This window comes from Podarcis erhardii (assembly GCF_964252035.2).
Source record: "Podarcis erhardii genome assembly, chromosome: 11".
NCBI classification, from domain to species: domain Eukaryota; kingdom Metazoa; phylum Chordata; class Lepidosauria; order Squamata; family Lacertidae; genus Podarcis; species Podarcis erhardii.
Window position 1 is genome coordinate 29,471,788 of NC_138501.1, and position 23,424 is coordinate 29,495,211.

The 23,424-nt window shown below is 40.7% G+C and overlaps 1 protein-coding gene across 7 annotated transcripts in view; it reads left to right on the forward strand.

The window, feature by feature from the left end:
• The first annotated feature begins 361 nt into the window (after nucleotides 1-361).
• SSBP2 (single stranded DNA binding protein 2) overlaps nucleotides 362-23,424 on the forward strand; it is a 113,573-nt gene continuing 90,510 nt past the window's right edge. For 2 of the 7 annotated variants that reach the window (XM_081881246.1, XM_081881248.1), the window contains exon 1: nucleotides 395-546. In XM_081881246.1, coding sequence (XP_081737372.1) covers nucleotides 488-546 — 59 coding nt within the window. In that variant the 5' untranslated portion in view covers nucleotides 395-487. Of the gene's footprint in view, nucleotides 547-1,041; nucleotides 1,127-23,424 lie in introns of those variants that run through there. The other 5 variants (XM_081881241.1, XM_081881247.1, XM_081881243.1 and 2 more) reach the window with 5 other exon arrangements.

The window sequence follows — 23,424 nt, forward strand, 5'->3', positions numbered from 1 at the left end:
TCCCGCCAGTTCAGCGGGTTTCAGGACGGACGGCGAAGGGGGCAAAGCCGCCCGCGCGGCGTGGGCTGAAGAAAGCCTGAGCCTCCCTGCTCTGCATTGTGCCGGCTGCCGAGTCCAGTCCGCAGTTTCCGTCTCTCCTCAGCAGTCTCCGTCTCTGGCAGCGGCGGAGGGCGGCGAGGCAAGCGCACGGAACAGCCAGTTGTTTAAAATCCTTCTAGAACCGTTTCTAATTCCCCCTTGCGCCGGGGAAGGGAGAGCGGGAGGGGGAGGAGGAGCCGGAGGCTGGTGGGGGGAGGGAGCCAGCGGAGAGGGAGGAGAGAGCAGCCTGTCCTGGTCTCCGCCTGTCAATCACGGCGCGGGAGGTGTGTCCGAGCTCGCGGCGGGCCAATGGCGTGTGTGTGTGGCGGCGTCTCCATGGTGACTGGGCTGTTCCTGGGGAGGCTGTGATGGGTTGACAGGTGCGTGACAGTCGGAGCTCTCTGCAGGCATGTACGGCAAAGGCAAGAGCAACAGCAGCGTCCCGTCCGACAGCCAGGCCAGGGAGAAGTGAGTACAGCCCGCCGGACCGCACAGCCCGACGGGGCGGGGGAGGTGGGCGCGCGGACGCCCCGCGCAAAGTAACTTTCCCGCTTGTGGCAGAGGGGGGGCCTCGCAGGAGCTCGCGGGGGAGCACAACCCCGGCGCGGGGAAAAAAAAACAGGAGGCGGGAGGGCGGGGTGGGGGGTGTGATGCCACAAGTAGGGGTGTAGGCAGGAGGGTGAGTGTGCGTTTGTGTGTGTGTGTGTGTGTGTGTGCGCGGCGGCTGCGCGCGCGCGCGGCCGCGTGTGTGGTAAAAAAGTGAAGTGCGCGAGACCCTCCCGGTTCAGGCAGCGGCAGGGGGTAGCGGAGCCTCTTGCGAGGGGGGTGGGGCCGGGGCGCGGGGCGCTTCCCCTCCGCTGGGGCCGCCGGGGAGCGGGCAGGACGAGGCGAGGCGGGACGTGCCCGAGCCCCTCGCCCGCCCCGGACGCGGGAGGACTGGCGGGCGGGCGGGCGGGCGGGCGGCGGAAGGTTGTAGCTCTCGGGCTGTGCGAGGGGGGAAAGTGGTTGAAGTCGGCGGTGTAGTGCCTCAAGCCTCGGGAGGCTTAGGGTAGGGATTAGTATTTAGGGTGGGGAGCGTTTCCCCGTGTTTGTGTTTTCCTTTCCCCTCGCTCTGCCCGGGTCGGGCTGTGGGGGGGGGGATGGGGACGAAGATGGTGTTGGAGTAACTTTGGTAACAAAAGAGTCTGGGGTTGTGTGCTGGTGTAAAGCTTCCGCTGGGGAGGAAGAAACAGAAGCCTCGTTGCCTTGCCTGCTAACTCCACAACACTCAACGCTCTCTCCTCTCTTTATTATTGTTATTATTCAAATCGAGACCTAGTATCTTTCTTCCCCACTCTTCCCCTCATTATTTCATACAGCCAGGAACTGTTTCAGTTGGTGCATTCTGGCCTAGGTTTGGGGGTAAAAGGTACTATATGCTTTTAAATAAGAAAACGACTGCAATAGTTTGCAGGGGATTTTTTTAAAAAAAGAAAAACGTGTGTAGAAAGGACTGGGGTAGGAAGTGTTCTGAGGCTGAAAGGTGAATTCGGGTTGTTTGTCAGTAAAACTGAACATTCTGTAATGAGGAGGAGAAAAACTTGGACCTGGGTTTCCAGAAGACATAGCCCTTGTTGGGGAGTGGTGCTGAGGGCAATAGTAAATGGGTGTTGCTGTGTTTTAAGTCTGTTACAGTGTTAATGAAGGAAAGACACCCCCCCACCCCACCCCCTTACAGGAGAGTTATTACTTCTATTGCAGTACCTTGAGTCACCTGTTATGAAGACACCAAAACTTAAAAAAGTACACAAAGTCTTGTTGTAAAGTGTTCACCTGATCTGCAAAATTGTAAACAATGCTACACACATTTTTGTGTTCTCTTGTAGTAAGACATCTCATTCTCTTCATCTTGTTGGGTGTTTATTTTTACCAAAGAATTGGCCAAAGAGAGTACATTGAAAAGTAGTCTTAACAAATTCAAAGTAAACCAGAATTTATAGGGGTTATTATGTCAGTTTGCTTGTGATTTAAAGTTTTCATTTTCCTCATTGGAAGTTAGTTATAATTACAGTTTTCATTTTCCTCATTGGAAGTAATAGAGCACAGAGGGGAGCTGGTCATGAAGCTTGGTCCTGTGGCAGATAGGAAAATATAGTACCTAATACGGCAAATAGTATCATTCTCAGGAGTACTCCTCCTGTACAGAGGCTTGGTCATTGCACTCGTCACCTTCACAGGCTTAGGGTGAGGTTTCTGAGATCAGGGACCCCCAGCCAGAAAAGCTTTTGGTATACATTGTCTTTAAAAAATGTCATTGTACATAACTTTGAAGCTTTACTCAGGATGAGAATTAATGTGCTAAACATGACTGGGAAGTTTCCCTCAAGGCAGTTTGTGCTGAACCTTCACCTAGGTTTTCCTTGCTGCAACCTTTTGAAGAAGAGAGTTGCTTCCTGATTCCAGAGACAAAGAAGCAGGCCACAGAGACTTAAATCATTTGTCAGATATTTGATTTTGGCATGTCTAAGTCTGTGTGGAGAAAGGGACACAAAAACTAATAGTGTGACTAAAATGTTAAACAAATGGATGAGTTACATAAACTTAAACCAGAGAACCAGTTAAAACAAAGCATTTAGAAACTCTCTCACCCGTTTATGTACATAATACAACAATACATTTCTTGGCCAAAGTTACGTACAGTAGCTGGATTTTTTAGTTGTGATTACTGTATTTCTTCAAGTTTGTAAACTATTGCCGAGTAGGTTGTGTGGGAACAAATGTAAAATAGGGCCCTGGTGTAGACCTTAGCTGTGTTGATGGTTCTTGGAAAGTTTGTATGCATCTGAGATGCTGTAATGTTTGATACTTTTTTCTACTCTTAACAAAGGCATGCTCTAAGATAGGACACTACGTGAATAACTGTTTAGTTATAGAAGACAAACTAGCTACACTCAACTGTCACCAAGTAATAAGTACCCTTTGAAGTGAAGTTTAGGGAACTGCTAGATGGTGCTATTTGATCTAAATACATTTGTCGCTCCATTCATTACAGCTTGCAGCAAAGGATCTGTATTCCTCTTGTACAGTTTGCCTGGTCCTATGCAATATTTTAAACTAATAAATCTGAAAATACTTGAGTGTTATCCTTGTTGGGTAAGAATCGTAGTCTAGAATTTGGCAGGGGGGATCGTTAGATGCTTGATTCTTTTGGATATTGCTGTATATGCAATTATATGTACTGTTTTTTTCTTTGATAAATCTATAAAACAATGTTGCTTTTTATTATAGTATTTTTCCACCACTGTACAATTTTAACCCTAGGGATATGGTTCTATTGAGAGCAGTGATATCAAAATAGAGGTGGGAGGGAAGAGAGAAACATCTTTCTGAGCTTTTTATACACTAATGATGTTCTGAACCACAAGCATGATTGGAGGTTAAAAAATTGACCTGAAACATTGAGTTTAGAAACAATTTCTTTTAAATAGTTACTGTATATGTTTTGCTGGAAGAGTATGATGTGGCTATATACTTTGAATGCATTTATCTTTCTGTATGAGTATTTGTAGGCTGTATGTAAACATTACACATGGCTTCAATCCAGGTTCCAATTTTGCATTCTTAATGTCAGTTGACCTAAATGGAATATATATGTTTAAATGGATCCAGGATTACAGAAGGTGAAAGTCAAATTCTATTCATGTTGACTCCGAAATTTTGTTTAATGGGGCTTACGCCCAAGAAGCTGTGTTTAGGTTTGTATGAAGATTTGGGTGCTGGGAATCATGTTTCAAGATACTTGTAAACTGCAATTTATTTACTTCATCAGTTCAGGAAGAAAATTGATCAAAAACCTCTCTTAAATAGTATTCAGAGCATTTATATTACAGTGCTGTTAATATACAATGTAAATACACAAGCGAAGTTCTACAGCAGGAGTGGGCAGTCTGTGATCTTTCAGATGTTGCTGAACTACAGTTGCTGTCATCCCTCGGTTTCTGGGAGTTGGAGACCAATAATGTCTAGAGGGCCACACACAGGTTTCCCATGCCTGTTGTACAGTGTGAGCCTGTGGCACTATAAACCTGATGAAAGTGAAGGTTTATATGCCGATCAACAAGACTGTGTATTTTTAGTAGTCTTTAGATTGGAAACAATGGATTTGGCTTTCTGTCCAGTAATTCATTTTGGGAAATATTTGTTTTTCCTATGCTGACTTTGTTTCAGGAAGTAAGTGTATTGAAGACATCAGATGGTGAATTTCTATGTTGGAAAATACTATTTTTCAGCTTTTACAAGTTTTTCTTGTGGTAGATAACTTTTTATTCTTTCTGGCTCTATAGAAAAGTGATTGCAAGGGTGCCATATGAATGTTTTGATTTGTTTTAAAGAGTCACTTATGCATATAATTTCATATCCTGTATGTAGTTCTACTATGACTATATAAGGAACATTCATTTTGTGAAAAAGAAAAATATAGCTATGCTGAAGGAGAAAAGGTTCACTTTGATGACTAAAGCTACTATTGTAATAATGGCTGTGGAGATTTTTCTAAATTTAGTATTTCTCTTTCAACTGCTTTGATAGTAATTTTTAATGGGTGTGTCCCAAAAGATGGGTTAATTTTAATGAGGTGGTAGAATCGACAAGACATTGCTGAAATAAAATAAAATAAAATCTTCCATTTCTTCTAAAGTAATTTCAGAGGAGTGTGTCAGCAATTGCAAGCTGCCAAATTTGGTCCAGTGTAAGAGGCCTTTGGAATAGGTTATATGACTGCTAGTCAAATGAATACTAGTCTTGTCAAGAAGAACACAAAGGCCAGCTTTGTATGTATATATCTCGTCTTAATAATCTAAGATATGGGCAAGCCTTGTGCCTGCTGTCCCTTTTCTCCTTCCTTCTTGGTGTGCTGTGATTAGCCCAGGAAGTCTTAGTTAGCTATCATTTCCCATATGGATTCAATTGGGAATTATGGTTGCCAGGATTTGAATAAACCAGGATCATAAACTGTGGTTTGAATTTGATTTAAGATCTTGTCTTGTTTTGATCCTGGTAAATATAGTTTACATAGATGCTGTAGGAAACTATAGTTAATCAAAGATACTTGAGTCAGTGGCAGCATGCTCAAGAAGAGAAGGGGTCGTGTGAGGATGGGATGGTCAGACAGAAGGCTCATGCATATCAAGACTTAATTAGCTGATATATGTGTGTTTGAACCAGGTTTAATCCTCTGAAAACTGAATTCTCTAAAACTGGGATGTCCTGGCTTTGTTGTAATTTTGGTTTTAATGACATTTTTATTAATGTTTTTATGTAAACCATATTGAGCTTTGACAATGGCACTATAAAGCTGAAATAAAGAATAAACGGAGAGTCCAGCAACCTCTTCCCCCTGAACATCTATGTGACTTTGTCTTGTTTTGTGACAAAATGAAGTTAGATCATATAATGAGAGACCCAGTACTTGTTTTGATAAGAGACCATCCTGGCATGCAAGTATGATGTCTGGAATTTGACCTGTTTTGGAGATGCCTGTTCTTCTGCTGTCTTGAAAGAAAATGCTTTTCTACTTCTTAAAATATAGCTTCTAGAAAAGGGTTGTCAGGAAAATGGGGGGGAGGGGGAATGACTTGAATATATTTCCTGCTTCTGTTGCTAAACAGTTACAGTACAGGTATTTACCTAGGGCACAGTACAGAACACATGATGTGGTCCCTGCCCAGAGAACTTAGAATTTGCACTGTTGCTGTGAGTTAGGGCTTATTATTTGCATGTAGTTTTGAGTTCCCGCTTCTTCTTTTAGAATGATTGTGGATTTTAAAAGATTGTGTGTAGTTTGGCTCTGAATGTTTTCCTCGGAGAATACAGTGAAGCTTAAAGTTTATGTGTGAGACAATACCAGCAGCTAGTGGTTTCAGAACTCGTGTCATACAGTCTGTTTCTATTTAGCAGCCTAAGAGGCTCTCTTCTGAATTGACTTAAGTTTTGGGAACTCATATATGTGTATAACATGGGTTGACTTCTATACCATCCATATGTGCTAGGTTCTAGTATATAGGTGTACTAGCTCTGACTATATTGTAGCAGACAGTTTCTCTTAGCCTTCTTATAGGTAAAGGTAAAGGGACCCCTGACCGTTAGGTCCAGTCGTGGACGACTCTGGGATTGCGGTCCTCATCTCACTCTATAGGTCGAGGGAGCCGGCGTTTGTCCGCAGACAGCTTCTGGATCATGTGGCCAGCATGACTAAGCTGCTTCTGGCGAACCATAGCAGTGCATGGAAACACTGTTCACCTTCCCGCCGGAGCGGTACCTATTTATCTACTTGCACTTTGACGTGCTTTCGAACTGCTAGGTGGGCAGGAGCTGGGAGCGAGCAACAGGAGCTCACCCCATTGCAGGGATTCGAACTGCTGAGCTTCCGATCGGCAAGCCCTAGGCTCTGTGGTTTAGACCACAGCGCCACCCACGTCTTATAGCCTTCTTGTAGCCACTTGTAAATAGTGTTCAAAGTATGAAACATGCCTCTGAGCAGCCTTACAACATAGCTAGCAGAATGTGGAGTGTATTGCATTGGTTAGTTTATAGAGCACAACCCAAAGATGGAGGGCTTTTCTTGATTTCAGAAGCCAGACTACGGAGGTGTTTATATCTATGACCAGCACAACAGATGCCTTTTCAGTGTAGTTCAATTGCTGCTGTTTAATCATAAATAGTTACTACTCTTGTTATAACAATAGTACTGGCTACTTGAGGGTTTACATGACCAAACACTGGGGACAATCTGCTTCACTGTTGTTGATTTTTTTAATGACTGCAAGCCCTTTAACTTGTTATTAGCCTTCTTTGTAATCAAACCTATATTTTAGTGTATGGAGTCCCAAAGTGTCTTACAAAGCCAAAATTAAATAAATTTAAAATACGCAATATGCTATAACACCTTTGCCTATCTTCGCTTGATACTAGCCATGTAAGATAATAAAACAGTAGGTTAGAGCATTATTTATGAACATGAATAAGTTGCCAAATTACCTACACAGCCCTCTGTGTGCAGGCTCTTTTGAGTTGGTAAATGTTCTGATACAGAATCAATGACTCGTTAACAATGCAACTTCATAAGCAGGGCTCTGTATATGGGGGACTCAATGGTGTGCACCAGGACTGCTGGCTTATAACTTTTAAACTATTTCTTGCCACTATACCTGAAGCTGGAAACTAAAAGCATGGTTTTGAATTGGAATATACTCAGTCAAGGTAGCCAAGATGAGGGATACCTTTCTTTGGAAATGCCTGTGATGCTAATAAGGAAACCGTTTGCTTAAATTTGATAATCTGTGCACAAGTTCCTGGAAATAATATGGCTGAAATCCTAAGTATGCATACTTCAAGGTAAGCCTTGTTGCAATACAAGTAAACAAGATTAGATTTTTGTTGTAAAAGTGCAGATAGAATGTATTGTATCCATGGTCATGTACCTCCACTGGGTCGGTGCATCTTTCTGTTAACTAGAAAGTGGTGGTTCAAGCTTACCATTTTCCTATCTGCTAAAGTTCTAGGGAACATTTTAAGTGTATCTGCAACTCATGTCTAAATATGTGTTTCCATTTCCTATGTTGGTATTTCACCTGTAAAGCAGTGTTAGAAATTAGCCAGGCACCAGGCGCGTTTTGCAACTGGTGCAAGTCCAATGCGACCACGTGGAGAGCTCTGGATGCCAGGTTGGCAACTGGGGAAAGCAAAATGTCACATAGAGAAAGATCTGAAATATTTTCACTGAAGCCTGGATTTGTTTTATTCTGACTGTTTTATTTGATGTTTTAATGTGTTGTATACTGCTTTGAGATTAGTTGTTTGAAATATAAAGCAGTATTGAAATAAATAAGAGCAGCAGCAGCAACACCATTGCAAAAAAAGTGGCACCTAGACATTCCATTGTGGTATCTGTAACCTAGGTTTAAGGTGCTATTTGGTGATTAAATTATGTATCTGAGTTTCTAATACTGTTGTAAAGTCTACACTGGCTGGAATGTACATTCAATTTAAATTTTGCTGTACCCAAAGTCCCACATTTACAATGTGGGCATGAGCAGCTCAATGCTACTCTTCAGTATTGTGTGCAAATATTGTCTTGCTGACTGCACAAAGAAGCAGTTCTCCTATACTGTGATAACAGAATGAAAAGTTGAAATTTAAAATTACTTGTCTAAATTCCTCTGCTGCAAAAGATTCTGGTAACACACAGAAATTCCCAATTCTACTCTGTAAAAAAGCTGGAAATTTTACTAGCTGTTCCTGCGGTGGTTGATGGGAAAAATTTGGAAGTATTTTTGTTCTAAAATATCTCTTACTAGTCATGTCTTCATGCAAGCAGGTTTATTTGCTTAAAATGGCAACAATACCTCTCTTCTATGTAACTGTGAAAGAAAAACATTCTCCCCTATTTTGCAACGGCCCTTAGAAGCACCCCTCCTCATTTTCACAGCTGCTTTACCCATAAAACCAACTCTGCATTAAAAAAAACCTTAAACGGTGAATTGGCTCACTATAATAAAATGAGCGCGTCTTGCAGCATGAACCACAGGTTGTAGATTTGTTCCTGCTAGCATGCTTGTTCCTCAGATTTGAGCTGTGATCCATGAGTCAAACCAGTTTATGTGCAAACGCCTTAAGTTGTTTGCTTTTTTGTCTCCATTCTTCCCTTCATAACGTTTCTATTTTCCATGCTAGTGGGAAAGAGCACCCTTATGCTATTCAAACCTCACTACTTCAACATTGTTTCTTTCTGTATGTGCATATTTTATTGTGACAACAGGGAGCAAACTGTTGGTGTTTTTGATTCTTTTCCAGTTTAGTTCTTACTGAAGTTGTTCCAGTTTTGGTTCAGGCCAATACAGTTTAGTTACAAGTTTGCTATATTTCAACCAGCTCAGTTTTTAGTTTCCATTGGGAAATGTGGACATTATTGACACTACACTGATTAAGGTCAGTTGATGTCATCATGCATAATGTTATTTAGTCTTGATACTCAGGGTTAAACATACTATACAGAGAAGCCTTAGTCAAGACAGAAAAAAATCCATTCTTACAGGATTTTGGAACTGGGGAAATGGAAATAGGAAAGGAACAATTTGAGATGATGGAAGAGTTGTTCCCCAGTTAAACTTCCATTATCATGCACCTACCCACCCACATGTTGTTACCCCTCCCCCCTCTTTTTCTATTCCTTATAGCTACCTGTCTCAGAGCATGAACAGAGCGGTGCTGTCTGGGTTGTGTGAGACCCTCCAGGCTTAAAGAAGCAGCTTCTAAGGGATTTTGCTTCTTAATAAGCTTCTGTGTATAGTGATCCTTGGTTCAAAGGTTAGAAAGGAAGGCTTTAAGCAACCATCTGCAGAGACTGACCAAGTAGTGCCCCATGGGGAAGAAGCTCAGCGTTGTGACAAATGCGGAACACGTTCTCTTCTAGCCTGTTGAATTGACCTTCAATTTATTACAGTGGATTCATACTTAAAGCAGCATGCTGCTGTCCTGCATGCTGTTTCCCGAACATAAAGATCATCCCTGTTGTATCAGTCTAAACTCTGCCTAGTCTACCCCCTTTCTTCACTCATTTGCCAACCAGAAGCTCAGGTGTGGAACATGAAAGCAGTAATCATCTGCTCTTCCCCCCAATGACTGGTATTCAGTGGCAAACTCCCTCTGAACTTGCAGAGTCCATATAGTCATAATTAGTAACTCTTGATAGACCTATACTACCTGAATTTATCCATCTTTTTAAAGCCATCTAAGCCAGTGTCAATCCACACTGGCACTGGTTTCTTTAAATCACATGCTGTGTGAGGAAGTACTTCTGAATCTGCTGTCCATCTATCATTGGGCAGCCCTGAGTTCCAGTAGAATTACACCACACAACATTTTATAAATCTCTATCATTTTATAAACCTCTATCATATTCCATCCCTTATTTTTTTTATATTATTCATACAACATATGATTTTGGCATCAGAGTGCTAGATAGGGGACGAAGGTATGAGACTTTAAGACCAAAGAGGAGAAGATTGTAGTAGTATAGCTGAGTGGCGGCCAAGACATAAACCAGATATTTTGCTGAAGGAAGAGAGCAAGGGCTGTATTTTTGCAGTGCTGCAAGGGGAGAAGTGACACACCTTGGATCCAGACTGAATTTGGGGACACAAAGGTGAGAGAGCAGTCAAAGAGCCTCTTCAAATGGACAGGCAGCATCATTGTTGGTGTACAGAAGAGATGGGGAACCTGTGGCCCTCCAAATGTTATTCAGCTCCAGTTGCCATAAATGATTGATCATTGACCATCTGTCTGGGGTTTGTGGGATTCAAATGACTTGAGGGCCACAGGTTCCCCTGCCCTGATGTTCAGTAAACGGAAAGTGTTTTTCCTTAATAAAAAGCCTTTTTGTAAAAAGCTTTGCTTCACAGGTAAGGTGCTCCATTCCCCTTTATAGATCTTTTTTTGTTGAGCTCTACAATATGCGTCTTGAAAGTAATTGACTAGAACTGTACACAGGGTCCCAAACATGCCCAAAGCATCGGTTAATTCTTGAAAATAACAGCATGGAATTCTGGACAAACTTAATTGTATAAAAATCTTCCCAGAGATTTGTCATCTTTTTATAGTTTTGTGTGCCAGTGAGAGTGCCTCTATACCATTTTTAAAGGCAGAAACTTAATTGTAAATAAGTTTACTTGAATGTCTTTTTTCTTTTGTAAGCTCAGGTTTAGGACAACTGGATAGATTTGTAATTCTATGTGTTGGCTCTGTCCATGTTCCTCTTTGTGATTTTTTTATATGGAGAATTTATATAATTTGATTTAGGAAACAGTGCATGCATCATTTGCTGTTGCTGCAGCATTCTTTTAGTTCACCATGAATTGTTTTTCCATTTAGATTGGACATGCTCATGAATGGTTCTGCGTGTTAACACAGTGGGAAATTTGTACACACCACTTCATTCTGGGAAAAGTAATGCTAGTGTCCCTATTATTGAATAGGAATGTTATTGCTTGTTGTTGTGCATGCTGTGTAGATCCTAATGGTCATTGTAAGGATGGAGACCCTCACATTAGGAATGCAGCATGCTGGGAGGAGAGACTTATCCTTTCTCTCGCCAGCCAAGTTCCTGAAGAAAATTTCCCCCTGAGCTCCACAATTAGGAATAGGAAAAGGCTCCCTTTGGTGATAATGGGAGCTTTATTCCTATCCTTAATTCCAGTGTATGAGAGTTGCAAGGGTATTTATTGGAATCATGCCAGGGGAGAAAAAGGTTATATCTGTCCTCCCTATATGCCTCCTCAGAGCCTCTCACTCTTGCTCTTAAAACAAAGCTGATGTGATTGCCAATGATGCATTTAGCGTCATGTGTAGTTGGCCCTCATTTCCACATTGAAACAACAACGACAAAAAGAATTTGAGAAAAACATTGGTAATAAATTGGATATCCATTTTATAATTATGTTAGCTTTTCCCCTCTTCTATCATTTCCTATATTTGTCTAATGCAAATATAGTAGTAATTCCTATGGTTAGTTTGTAGTAATTCCTATGGTTAGTTTCCCAAAAACTGCTTCAGAATCTTTAAAAAGAAACAGAATAATGGGATCATATTGCAATCGCCTTGGAAGCAGTTCCATTGGATTTCATATAATGGTCAGTGTGTAGGGAATCCCAAATTCACTCTTGAGGTTTATTGGCAGAATTAAAAAGGGATGGATGTTTGTAGCACCTCTTTGTTGGTTAGTCCCTGTTTGAATCTGCTATGTCACACAGTTAACTCTTGCCAAAGACTTGCTTTGGGAATTAGGAATGTATTCACTTCGCCACAGGCAACAGTAGAGTGCTGTCCAATCTAATGGATTGAAGCAAGTGTGATCAGAATTGGGTTTTTTGGAGAACAGACAGTTTGAATTGTAATGTTAAGTGCACATCAAAGGAAAAAACATGACTTCAGGGCACCTGTGGTGTGTTTTAATGGCAGGTGGAAGGGACAGGAGGACCATAAGAAATTCTTGTGGGAAACAGCATTGTATTGGTTTGCATGTAGATTGTGGGGAGCACATAGTCCTCTTGTATTACACTAATTGGAGGGGCTACAATGGTATTTTGACCCAGTTAAGATGCAAGGAGGTAAGGGTCAAGAATGAACTTGTCTTCCCTTGCTAATTGTGTCTCGGTAGGGGATTTTGTCTCATGGTTGAGAACCATTGCTCTTGATATATCTAGTTAAAAGTATATTATACTAACTAGGTTTTCAGTGGCTTCAGAGTATTAAATATAAATGCACCTAATATGGAAGATTCAGAAGTCATGTCTTCAGTCACTTATCCAGGCAGAATGTGTTCAGAAACATTAGTTTAGGCCTTCTGATGGGATGTGCACTCTGTTAGGCACCCCCAGAGGATTGTGTGTTGAAGCTTGAGCTTCCAGTAAATGCTCCCCCTTGCCACTCTGACCCTGGCTCTTCCACAAAGCTTTTCCCCCATTTCCCAACCCTGAAGAACTGATTTAAATGAGGAATTAATTTCAGTGAAGTAGAATAAATTAATTGGAATAGGAAAAGAGTTCTGACTATATAATACTCTAGGGTTTATATTCACTTTTAATGTGTTCACTATCCCTGTCCCTTTGGGGGAGAATCGCTGCCGCTTACTAAAGTCCCCATTAATTTTCTAGCAAGGAGTCAATGTTTTAAACCACAGTGTCTACCATATTACCAGGAACTTATATATAAATCCTGTGTTTGACCTTCTGAATTCCCATTTTTCATGTTGATAGCTGCAAGTACTTAAAAGTGGATGAAGAAGTTAAAAAGTGTAACATAGTTTTGGTAGAATAATGACCGGATAACAATTTGCACATACAGTTAACATGGCATCCTTAGTTTGATGGAAGCTTTCCACCAAAAGCTCGTATCCTATTTCCATGAGTACCCAACCATTCTAATATAAAGAGAGCCATTACTGTGCATGGCATCTCACAGAACACAAGAGGACAGTGGGGAGACAGTCGAGGCTGGGAAGTAGAAGCAGGGTCAAGAGGGAAAGAATGGGTTTATTCAGCTGTACTTATTTAGTCTTAGTTACAGTAGATAATAGACTCTACTGTAATTTTAAATTATGGTATATATGGAGTGATAAGAATACCATAACCCTGCTGGATCAGTTCAAACAAAGGCCTATATGGTCCAGCATCCTGTTCTCAGGGTGGCCAACAGATGCCTTTGGGAAGCCCAGAAGCAGGACATGGGCAGAATTGCATTCTTCCCACATGTGATTCCCAGCAACTGGTATTCAGAGGAATATTGCCTCCAACATTGAGGTAGCATTTGGCTAACATGACTCGCGACTGCTAGGTTTGCTGTATTTAAAAAAGTAAAAACCAGGACACTTTTTTAAGACACCAAAAAATTGTGATTTTTGGATTGACTTGCCTAAGATCCAGGACAAAGCACTGCCTTTCAGAAATTCCCCATGGAGGTCAATTCCACCTTTGAAACCTCTTTAATGTCTGGAAAAATCCAGACGTATGACATCCCTACTGTTGACAGCGTAATCATCCAGGATAGTATTTGCATAATATTTCCATTTGATGCTTTTTTAATTTAAAGTTTGTGTCTGATGTTATTTCTCTGTATCAGAAACAAACAAGATCCTAACCCAACCACTTTAAAAATTACCCATCCCACACCCTCAGCAAATAATCCTACCTGTTTATCATTAATGGTGTCTGCAACATATCATTCAGTCACATATTACAGACTCCCCCACCCCCCACCCAAAAGGTGAACAAATACATGAGAGACAAAATACACGGAAAAAATCTGCATAGGCCCAATTAAAACATTTCATTGAGATTGCCCAGGATTAATTTTATGTAGCTATGCAAGTCTTTGCAATATTGAAGTTCAGTTCTGTATAATATAGGTAGAAGAAATAAAAACTTTGTATTACGTGATACTACAAATGCAGTCTAAAGAATACGTAGGTAAGCCCTCCATTTTTCTGTTACTAGTTCTGTTTCCTCTGGAATTTCCTCATGCATTTAAAAGGCCATAGATTGTTTAATGGCTGAAGGCCCTGTGCTTTTGTGCTCAGGCTGACAGGGGGGGAAATGGTGGTGTTCCATAGATAACCACAATTAGTATGGAAGGATAAGGGAATCTGCCTTTCAGAAGTGCACACTACTTAAGTATTTGGACAAAATTAACAATGCACTACTCTCAAACTGCTCATCATGGACAGGATACAAAGAACTGTGACAATAAACCCAACAAACCCAAGGATGATATCTGAGTGTGGTCTCCCTAAATACCCCCCTCACATTTCACATGTTAAACTGCTTTTGGAACTGAAGGAAGAGTCCAAAGTAATGTGTAATATAATAGTGGGGAAAGGTCTATGAGCTTCGGGGCCACTTTGGATGCTGGTGCGCCTAAACAGCTCCTTGGATCCTGGCCACTCTTTCCTTTCCAAGTCTACAAGGGGGAATAACAGTGAACTAAGGGGTAACTACTTCTGCTCAAGTGTGAAGTGTACAGCTGGAAGAATGCATTCGGCAGTGAACCAGGGGTAAATTGCCTGTGCAAATGCGCCTTACCTAGGTATGAGAGACTCTGAATTTAATTATAGATATCCAGAAGAACCTAGTTTCAATTGTCTGCTTTTGTCATTGCTTATTTAAACAAACTGACATCTTGCATATTGTATATGCTTTGAAACAAAAAAAGTGTGAAATAAGGATTTTTTGAGTGTCTTAACTTTCCTGTATCTTCTATGAGTGCTCCAGATTTGCTGAATTGCTGCTCAGTGACATGTATTGATTTGATTCTCCAGTGACTTCCACCAGAAATAGCAGTGGCATGTTAGAAGAATTCTCAGGCCTAAATATTGCTTCTCTTAATAATGATATTAATAAAACTATTAAGCAATATAAATGTGGCAGTTTGTAAACCGAATCTTAGATATTCTGTCTGGATTTTTAAAATAATCCAGTGGGATATGAAAAGAAACAAAGGATGGGACTTTCTGCACAATTGATCTGTCTTCTCAAATCACAATTCAGAGTTTCAGTGATAATCCTGCAAGTTTCTGGTCAGTGTATTCCAGTTTGGGGCAGGTCTCCAAACAATAAAAAGAAACAGAGGAAAAAGCTACTACGAGATATAAAATTGCTGCTGGGGGTTAGTCCTACTGTTGGTTGATGTTAAATTTATGCAAACAGTCCTTAACCTAATTTATTGTTCTGTGGACAAACTGAAAGATAAACCCAACAGAATACTGAGATTTGGCAGTCACAACTAGGAAAAGTATTGCCTTTTTTCTTCAGCATGAGATACAAAGGGGCCCTCATGTATACATGAGGTGGCTTCCACTCATTTGTTTGACCTTGTGCTATAGTTTTGTAGAAAACAATGAAACTAATCAAAATATGTTTTCCTACCTGTGTGGAAACAGGGATAGAATCTGTATATTACAAGGTGAAAGCTCTATATCATCTGAAGGCAAACCATAGTATCTATATTTTGTGGCAATGAAGAAGCTCATCTGCTAGCACTCACATAAGCATTTGCGGAACAATGCTAGTGGCTATAATTCTCTGGCTCCAACCCATTGTGCTTTCTTATGCTGTCCCTGCAACAGAAATGCAAGCTTGAGGGGAAGATACATGCACACTGCACAAATGAAAAACAAATGCATTATACAAACATGCCATAGAAGTAACTTTAAAGAGCTAGAGTGCAATATCTGGAAGAGCTGAAGTAACAGTAACAGCATAACGGAGATTAGAGAAGTAGGACAGTAGAAGGAGAATTGTGCTAGGAATGCAAAAGTGTTCCCAAAGTAATGTTACTTTTGAATTTGAAATAAAGTATGAAATACTTTCAGCATCACTCATAACCTTAAATGCATTTGTTAAGATCGTGTTTTTTAAAGGATGTTTTGATTTCAGTTTGATTTCAGTTTTAATTTTATACAGTTTTTGAAAGAAAGTGACAACACAGTAAAAATGGTAAGCAATTTTAGTAAGTTGGAAAAACGGCATAATTGGGAAGTGACATCTTAAAATGTATTACTAAATTGATTAAAAGACAGAATAAAAGCCAGTGTGTATCTCCAGTCAGTTGTATTGGTTGTAATAGTATATCCTATTTTTCAAGCCTTGCAAAACATTCCCCCTAAGAGGCTCATAATCTGCAACTGCTTGATTTAGTTGCAGAGATGTAAAGGTTCAGGGGAAGGAGTTTTAAAATTTTTGCTAAACTAGTTTTCTTTCCTGTTGATACCCCCCAGAGGATAGATTGGAAAACTTCAAGGAAATCTCATGCATACCTCTCAATGTCCCAATTTTCTAGAGAGACTCTGGGAATTATGAAAACCATTCTGGCTTCTGAATTGATACTGGAATGTCCCTATCCCCACCCCACCCCCACCCCTGGCCAGCACTGCCACCAAGCTTGGGGAGGAGAATGAGCTGGCGCTTGTCCCAAGCGATGACTATGGCAGCAGCTGTGGCTGCAAAGGAGCATCCCCGTTGCCGCTGCTGGCCTCCTCCCTTGGGCTGCTTGTAGCAGCTTCCAAAGAGCGAAAGAGGAGAGGCTGTCGCTGCGAAGGCCCAGCCTCACGTGATGCACTGACTCTGAGCGTAGGCAGAGGGCAGGCCTGGCAGGGGCAGGAAGAAAGCGGGAGCAGAGTGCGAGTCTTGATTTTTTAATATTTTTAATGGTTTGTGTCTCCGCTTCTAATCTTGCCCCTTTTAAAAATTTATTTATTGGTGTGTGTTTTTCTTTTTGTAAATCTACCAAAGAATAAAATAAAATAAAATAAAATTGGGATTAAGGGGTTTTCTCAGAATGGTGGAGAGAGTGTGTGCCCCATTGGTGTAGTGGTGGCGGCATTCGCTCTTCCCATAGGAAATGACCTGGGGGAGGCGCCAAAAATGGGAGGGTCAGTTGGAGAGTGAGAAATGTCCCTATTTTCATCTGAGGAATGTTGGACAGTATGTTGATGTGTTTTCTCAGTTAACTTATTTCTGAAGCAACATGTTCAAATAATATTATTGCACAGCTAATTCGTGCTGCAGCAAATAACTTGTATCCAAGATATTAAAGGCTGTATCCATTGTTAGCCATACTCAAAGTATACTCATTAAAATCAGTAATATGCACAGGTCTTTTGCCTGCGCACTCCGCATGATTGCCATGAACTATGATTTAACCTAGAAGTCTCTAATTAACCATAGGTTGCCATTTCATCCAAATTGGTTAACTGCGGTTACTAATTTTAGAACCAAACAAGATATTAAATTATAATTTGAAGTTGGTTTAACTTCCTTGTTTGCTCCAAAGCTGGTAAGCATGGTTTCCTAGTTCAGATGGAATGGGAAACTTGTTAGTTAGTGAAATTTGCTTTAAATCACAGCTTGTTTGAATGGGCTTAGTAAGCAGAGATGATAGTCTTTACTGGTCCATGGATGGAAATTATGTTCAAATGTTACAGAAGATATTCAGGCATTTGGTGCAGGAGTTGAATCATGGAAAATAATCTGATGAATGGTTGAAAGTGCATATACAAAATCTTAAATTTTGTACATGCTGGTAGTAAGCAACTGAACAGAATATTCCACTTTATGAAAACCTTCACTTTAATGAAGTCCACAAAGCTCAAATGAATGAGTATCAGGCATTATGAATCTTTCAGACACTGATAAAGAGAAATCTGAGTTATGCTAGTATTTTCGAAAAAGTATATACGGAGAAGGAGTATGATATAAATACAGTAAATATGTTTTTGGGATAACCAATTTTCACTACAGTTACTATGGATACTGGTTACTAAAAAGGTGCATAGGGCAGGCTTCAACTCCCATGGAGTTCTTATGAAGCTTCCTTCCAAGTATACGTGCACAAAATTGTGCTGGTGATATGTTATTAAGAAGTTCAATGCTATGTTCATAAAGTGTAGTGTAATAAGCAAATTGGTTCCAAATTGCTTGCAGCACCAGGTAAAAACTTACTTGTTCACCTGGTATTTGGAAGTATCTGTTTGTTCATAGTCTTTAGTGTAATTACTGACCGCTGCAAACTTGTATTATTATTATTTTATAAAAGCTTGACCTTTCTGGTAGTGGTCTTTATTTTTTAATTGTGTTTCTGTTCATTGGGGGCATCCATTGTTTTGTTTTTTAAATATCATTTGCATACCATCCTGGGATCTGAAATGCGTGAAGGACAGTCTAAAAGTTCAATAAATGAAAAACAAACTTACTTTTCTTTTATATTGTACTGATAACTGGCCTTTGCCATGCTTTGCATTCATTAAAGATCATTATTTTTCTCAAGTTCACAAGTCACATTTATGTCCGTTCATGACTTTAGTGGTTTTAAATCTCTTAAATGGTATTTTGAGATATTTGCAACATATGTACATTTTAGGTAAGAGTCTTAACATTTCGTTGGTTATGACAAAATATGAGCATTAAGTAATTACAGGCTTTCTAACCTGATTTGCTAAAAACTCAACTTTTCCCACTCTACTGATGAAATCTATTTGCAAGTGGCTGAAATGAATAGCAACTGCTTAGAATATCTCATTTAAGAGGGAGGTCATTTAGCATCAGTATAAGCCTTGCATTGAGAGAGCTGCAGAGAGACTTCGATTGGTGTAATTCCCAAGTCTACGGGAACAAGATGAGCTTGTGTTCTTGAACTTTCTAAGCAGCAGTAGATTTCTATCATATGTGTATCCTGCCCTTCCTCTAATGATCTTAGAGCAGTGCTTTGGACACTCTCAGCAACCCTCTATGCCAGTTAGTCTGAGAGAAGCTGATATGTCCAAGGCCAACTTGCGAGCAGTGTAACTTGGAATAAATGTAAGTCTAGATTTGCTGCATCCAAATCTAATGTACCTCAAGTGCACTACATACTCCCAGTGCTGCTAGTAAAAGAGAGCTAGCAAACTGCCCACTGTTACTTATGTTCTAGCATGTGAGCAAGAGCCAGTGAAGAAAATGTGTTCATATAGTTCACTTGTGTGCATTTTCTTACCATCTTAGATAGACCCATTGAAATTAATCTGGGAGTATGGCATCCAGTCTAATATACCATTGAAGAGGATAGAAAGGGGAATACTTCCATGTACTGGTTTCTGGGTTGTCTCATACTCTTGTCTGCTACCAGAAAGGGTAGTGTTAAGGAGAAATTATTGAATTACTGCAGTTCTTGACCTTTTATAAGGATATAAGGTTTTTGCTCAGATCTCTTGCATTATGTACAGAAAATGGCTTGAGTGTCTGATGTGGTGCCAGTTCCAATTTTCCATTTCTGCTCCTTAGCCTAGCTCCCAGAGCCAGCCTGTAGATCTGTGTTGATGTAGTGAATGAGAACTTTGTACGGTGGCAAATCCAAAATCATCTATTTGTATACATGATGGCTGACTATTGGGGGAGTATTGATTATGAGTAAGTGCCTTTCTACACAATTATTTTTACACAATAAAAGGGATCATAGAGCTATGAGAAAGTCACAGAATCATAGAACTGTAGAGTTGGAAGGGACCCTGAGGATCATCTAGTCCAACCCCCTGCAATGCAGGAATATGCAGCTGGTCCATACAGGGATCGAACCTGCAACCTTGGTGTTATCAGCACCATGGTCTAACCAACTGAGCTATCCAGTTGCAACTTTCTCCAAGAAAATGAAGCATCTTGCCCAGGAGGTCTGCCTTTTAGCAGGATATGCCATTTTTTCATTACTGAATGCCAATGTTTTCTTGTTGCTGTGGAAAATGATTGCTGAACCAATTGCTTTGAGGGATGTGGTAGAGCAAATGTCACCAAAGCCTATGATTATATTGTAGTAAGTGAAAGATGTATGACCCCTTTCAGCCTCTAGGAAACATACTGTCCTGTTCACAACAGTTGTTGCAAACCATGTCCATGATATTCCATTATGCAAGTTGTCTTTGTTCATATGAGTGCATTCCTGAAAGAGGTAGGAACTGATGTGGTAGTATGGTGCAAATTCAGCTTGAGGTTTTGTCAGTTTCTGAGTTTCATGTAGACCCAAAGTGGAATAGATAATAATTATCTAGACTTCAATGACAGGCTTTATATATACTAGGGATGGGGAACTTATGGCTCTTCAGACAATGTTGGAATCTAGCTCCCATCTTGTTCTGCAAGCATTGGTCAGGAAAGATGGGAGTTCAAAAAGGTATAGAGGACTGCACCAAGTTAATTATCTTATAAAGCTTATGAGAAATTGATTTTGAAAGGTATCTAACCAGGAAAAGCAGTTCAGTTTGGGGTGAATTATTTATTCATTATATATGTAGAGTGCCCACCCCAATAACTAAATCCAGAAGTTAGGTGGAAGGGGCACCATTCTGCTGGATGTGAAATAATCCAGTCTGTGGACACTGAATAACCTCCATTGTTCTAAATAAAATTCAGAAGACTTCTACCCAGGTACTGACCAGGCCAACCTTTTTTTCGTTTTGCTTATGAGATCTGACAAGATCAGCCCTTGTGGTTTTATTTGTATTCTTGGAAGCCTTAGGGAGAGAAATAACTGGAGCAGCAATGAAATCTAACCTTGCTATATAACATAACCAAAGACATATCAGTAGGCCACTGGAAAAACAGCCATGTATGACAGTGAATATCTAAAGGGTAAAGGGACCCCTGACTATTAGGTCCAGTTGCAGACGACTCTGGGGTTGCGGCGCTCATCTCGCTTTACCGGCCGAGGGAGCTGGTGTACAGCTTCCTGGTCATGTGGCCAGCATGACTAAGCCGCTTCTGGCGAACCAGAGCAGCACACAGAAACGCCGTTTACCGTATTTTTCGCTCTGTAGGACACACTTTCCCCCCTCCAAAAACTAAGGGGAAATGTGTGTGTGTCCTATGGAGCAAATGCAGGCTCCTTGGCTTCAGCGATAGCAACACGAAGCCTTCGAAGGGCAGAGGGAGCGCTCCCTCCGCACTCCGGAGGCTACGCGTTGCTTTCGCTGAAGCCAAGGAGCCGACCCCTCTCGCTCTCCAGGCTTCAGGGATAGCTGCCTGAAGCCTTTGGAGTGCAGCGGGACCTCACGCTGCGCTCCAAAGGCTTCGGGTTCCTTTTGCTGAAGCTGGGAAGACTCTCCTGGCTTCAGCAAAAAGAACTTGAAGCCTGCGGAGCGCAGCAGGAACTCGTGCTGCGCTCCGAAGGCTTCAGGGATCTTTGAGGCTGGCGGTGGGAGAAAGCAGTGCCAGCCCCACAAGCAGCATCATACACAAGAACTACAGTTCACAGAGTTCCTTGTGAAAAGGGATTGACTATTAAAACACTCTGGAAATTGTAGGTCTTTGTGGGGATATGGGGGTCTCCCAAGAACTCGCAGTACTGTTGTTAGCAAGCTATAGTTCCCTGTATTCTTTGAGGGAAAACATGACTGTTTAAAGTGATATGATGGATCAGATATATGAATGTGATCCTTGGTGTTCTACTTTAAAAAGGTGTAAATTGCCTATATTCGAATTGGTACAAGCTTCTTTAAGCACATACAACTTTCGTTGTTAACCTTTCAGTTGGAGACTACATCAGTCAGTTGTGGTGACTGATGGGATTGTTAGAAGTATGTGTGTGTTTTTAATACCTGTTTTGGTTCTGGTGGCTTACTGTTACAGAACAAACAAACATTAAAATGCTATTTGTCTAATAGTTTTCTTTCTAACCGTAAGGAAACTGGAAACGAGAGAGATGCCCCAGGGCCATTGCAATTTCCAAAATAATACCATAAAAACTAACCTAGTAGCAATTTTATTTTTAATTGATTTACTTATCAATTATCTCCTTGATTTTCATTTTGAAAATACACAAACTGTTACAAGCCAAAGGTTGCAGAATTCATGACTATTTAATTGGGATATATGACGTACAGTATATATCAGAAATATATAGAAACATCTGTTGAAGTTAACTGCAAAAATGTGACAAAGATTTATGAACTGGAAAATAAACTTTGGACAAGCATAGAAGATGAAATATGGGCAAGTATATGGATTGTATGGATTTAAAATAAATTAATATACTAATGGTATTTAATCCCATCAAAGATTGCTAAATAAGATCACAAAAGTAAATTCATTACATTGTTGCCTAGGTTATTATCTTGTCTATTGATAAAGGGCTTCCCACAGGACACAGTCATACAGGCTGTAATCCATGCAGATTTCAGACCCATGGTTTGAAGTTGAATTGTTTTGAACAAGCCATAGTTAAGATTAGCCACAGTTTGTAGGACTTGAATAACATGACAAGCTGTGGTTAATTAAAAAAAAAAATGGAAGTGAAAGCTTCACAACTCTGATGATTGCATCAGAAAAAAGGAACGAGGGGAGGGAGGGGGGCATGCAAGTCCAGAGATAGTTGCAAAGTCTGATTCCTGGGACCATAATATATTTTTCAATTTGACACCCAGACACAGCCATAATGGGGCATATTTTTTTAAGTGCTTGAGCACATGACGACTGTGATGGTCATGGGGTACCATATTTTTTGCTCTATAAGACTCACTTTTTCCCTCCTAAAAAGTCAGGGGAAATGTGTGTGCGTCTTATGGAGCGAATCCAGGCTGCGCAGCTATCCCAGAAGCCAGAATAGCAAGAGGGATCGCTGCTTTTGCTGCGCAGCTGTTCTGGCTTCTGGTATTAAGAATATTTTTTTTCTTGTTTTCATCCTCCAAAAACTAGGTGCGTCTTGTGGTCTGGTGCGTCTTATAGAGCGAAAAATACGGTATATACCCTGAATACAGAGAAGTAAGGGAAATAGTTGTTTACTATGTAAAGTCAAAAGACAAGAGGTAGATTTATGCCAAAATATATTGGACAGTATTTCAGATGCCACAAGACTTAATTGTTGGTTTTGCTTTGAGAAAACTAAGGTATCTCATTACCTTCTGGAATGTAACAACTAATATTACATGCAGTGGAGTTTAAAGACATGGTCTGGTGATAAAGCAGCTGGCAAACTGAACATAAAAGCTGGTGGTATGCATGCATTTTGAAGCATGCTTTCATAGGTTAAACTTTCATAGGTTAAGCTTGCAATTTAATAATTGAGAGGATTGATTTGTGGACCCAGTCACAGTGAGTCTGAGGTTGCTGGGGTGGGGGCACAGGAAGCAATAAGCGATGTGGGATTTTTGAGATTGGCGTGGCCACAGTTTTATTGAGTACAGATGTCAGTAGGCCTAGGGATTGGGTATGTATCCCAACCATCCCGATTGCTGGCTGATGACTTCATCAGGGTGAAACCTGGGTTAAGGATCAACATATGATGCACATAAAATATGGG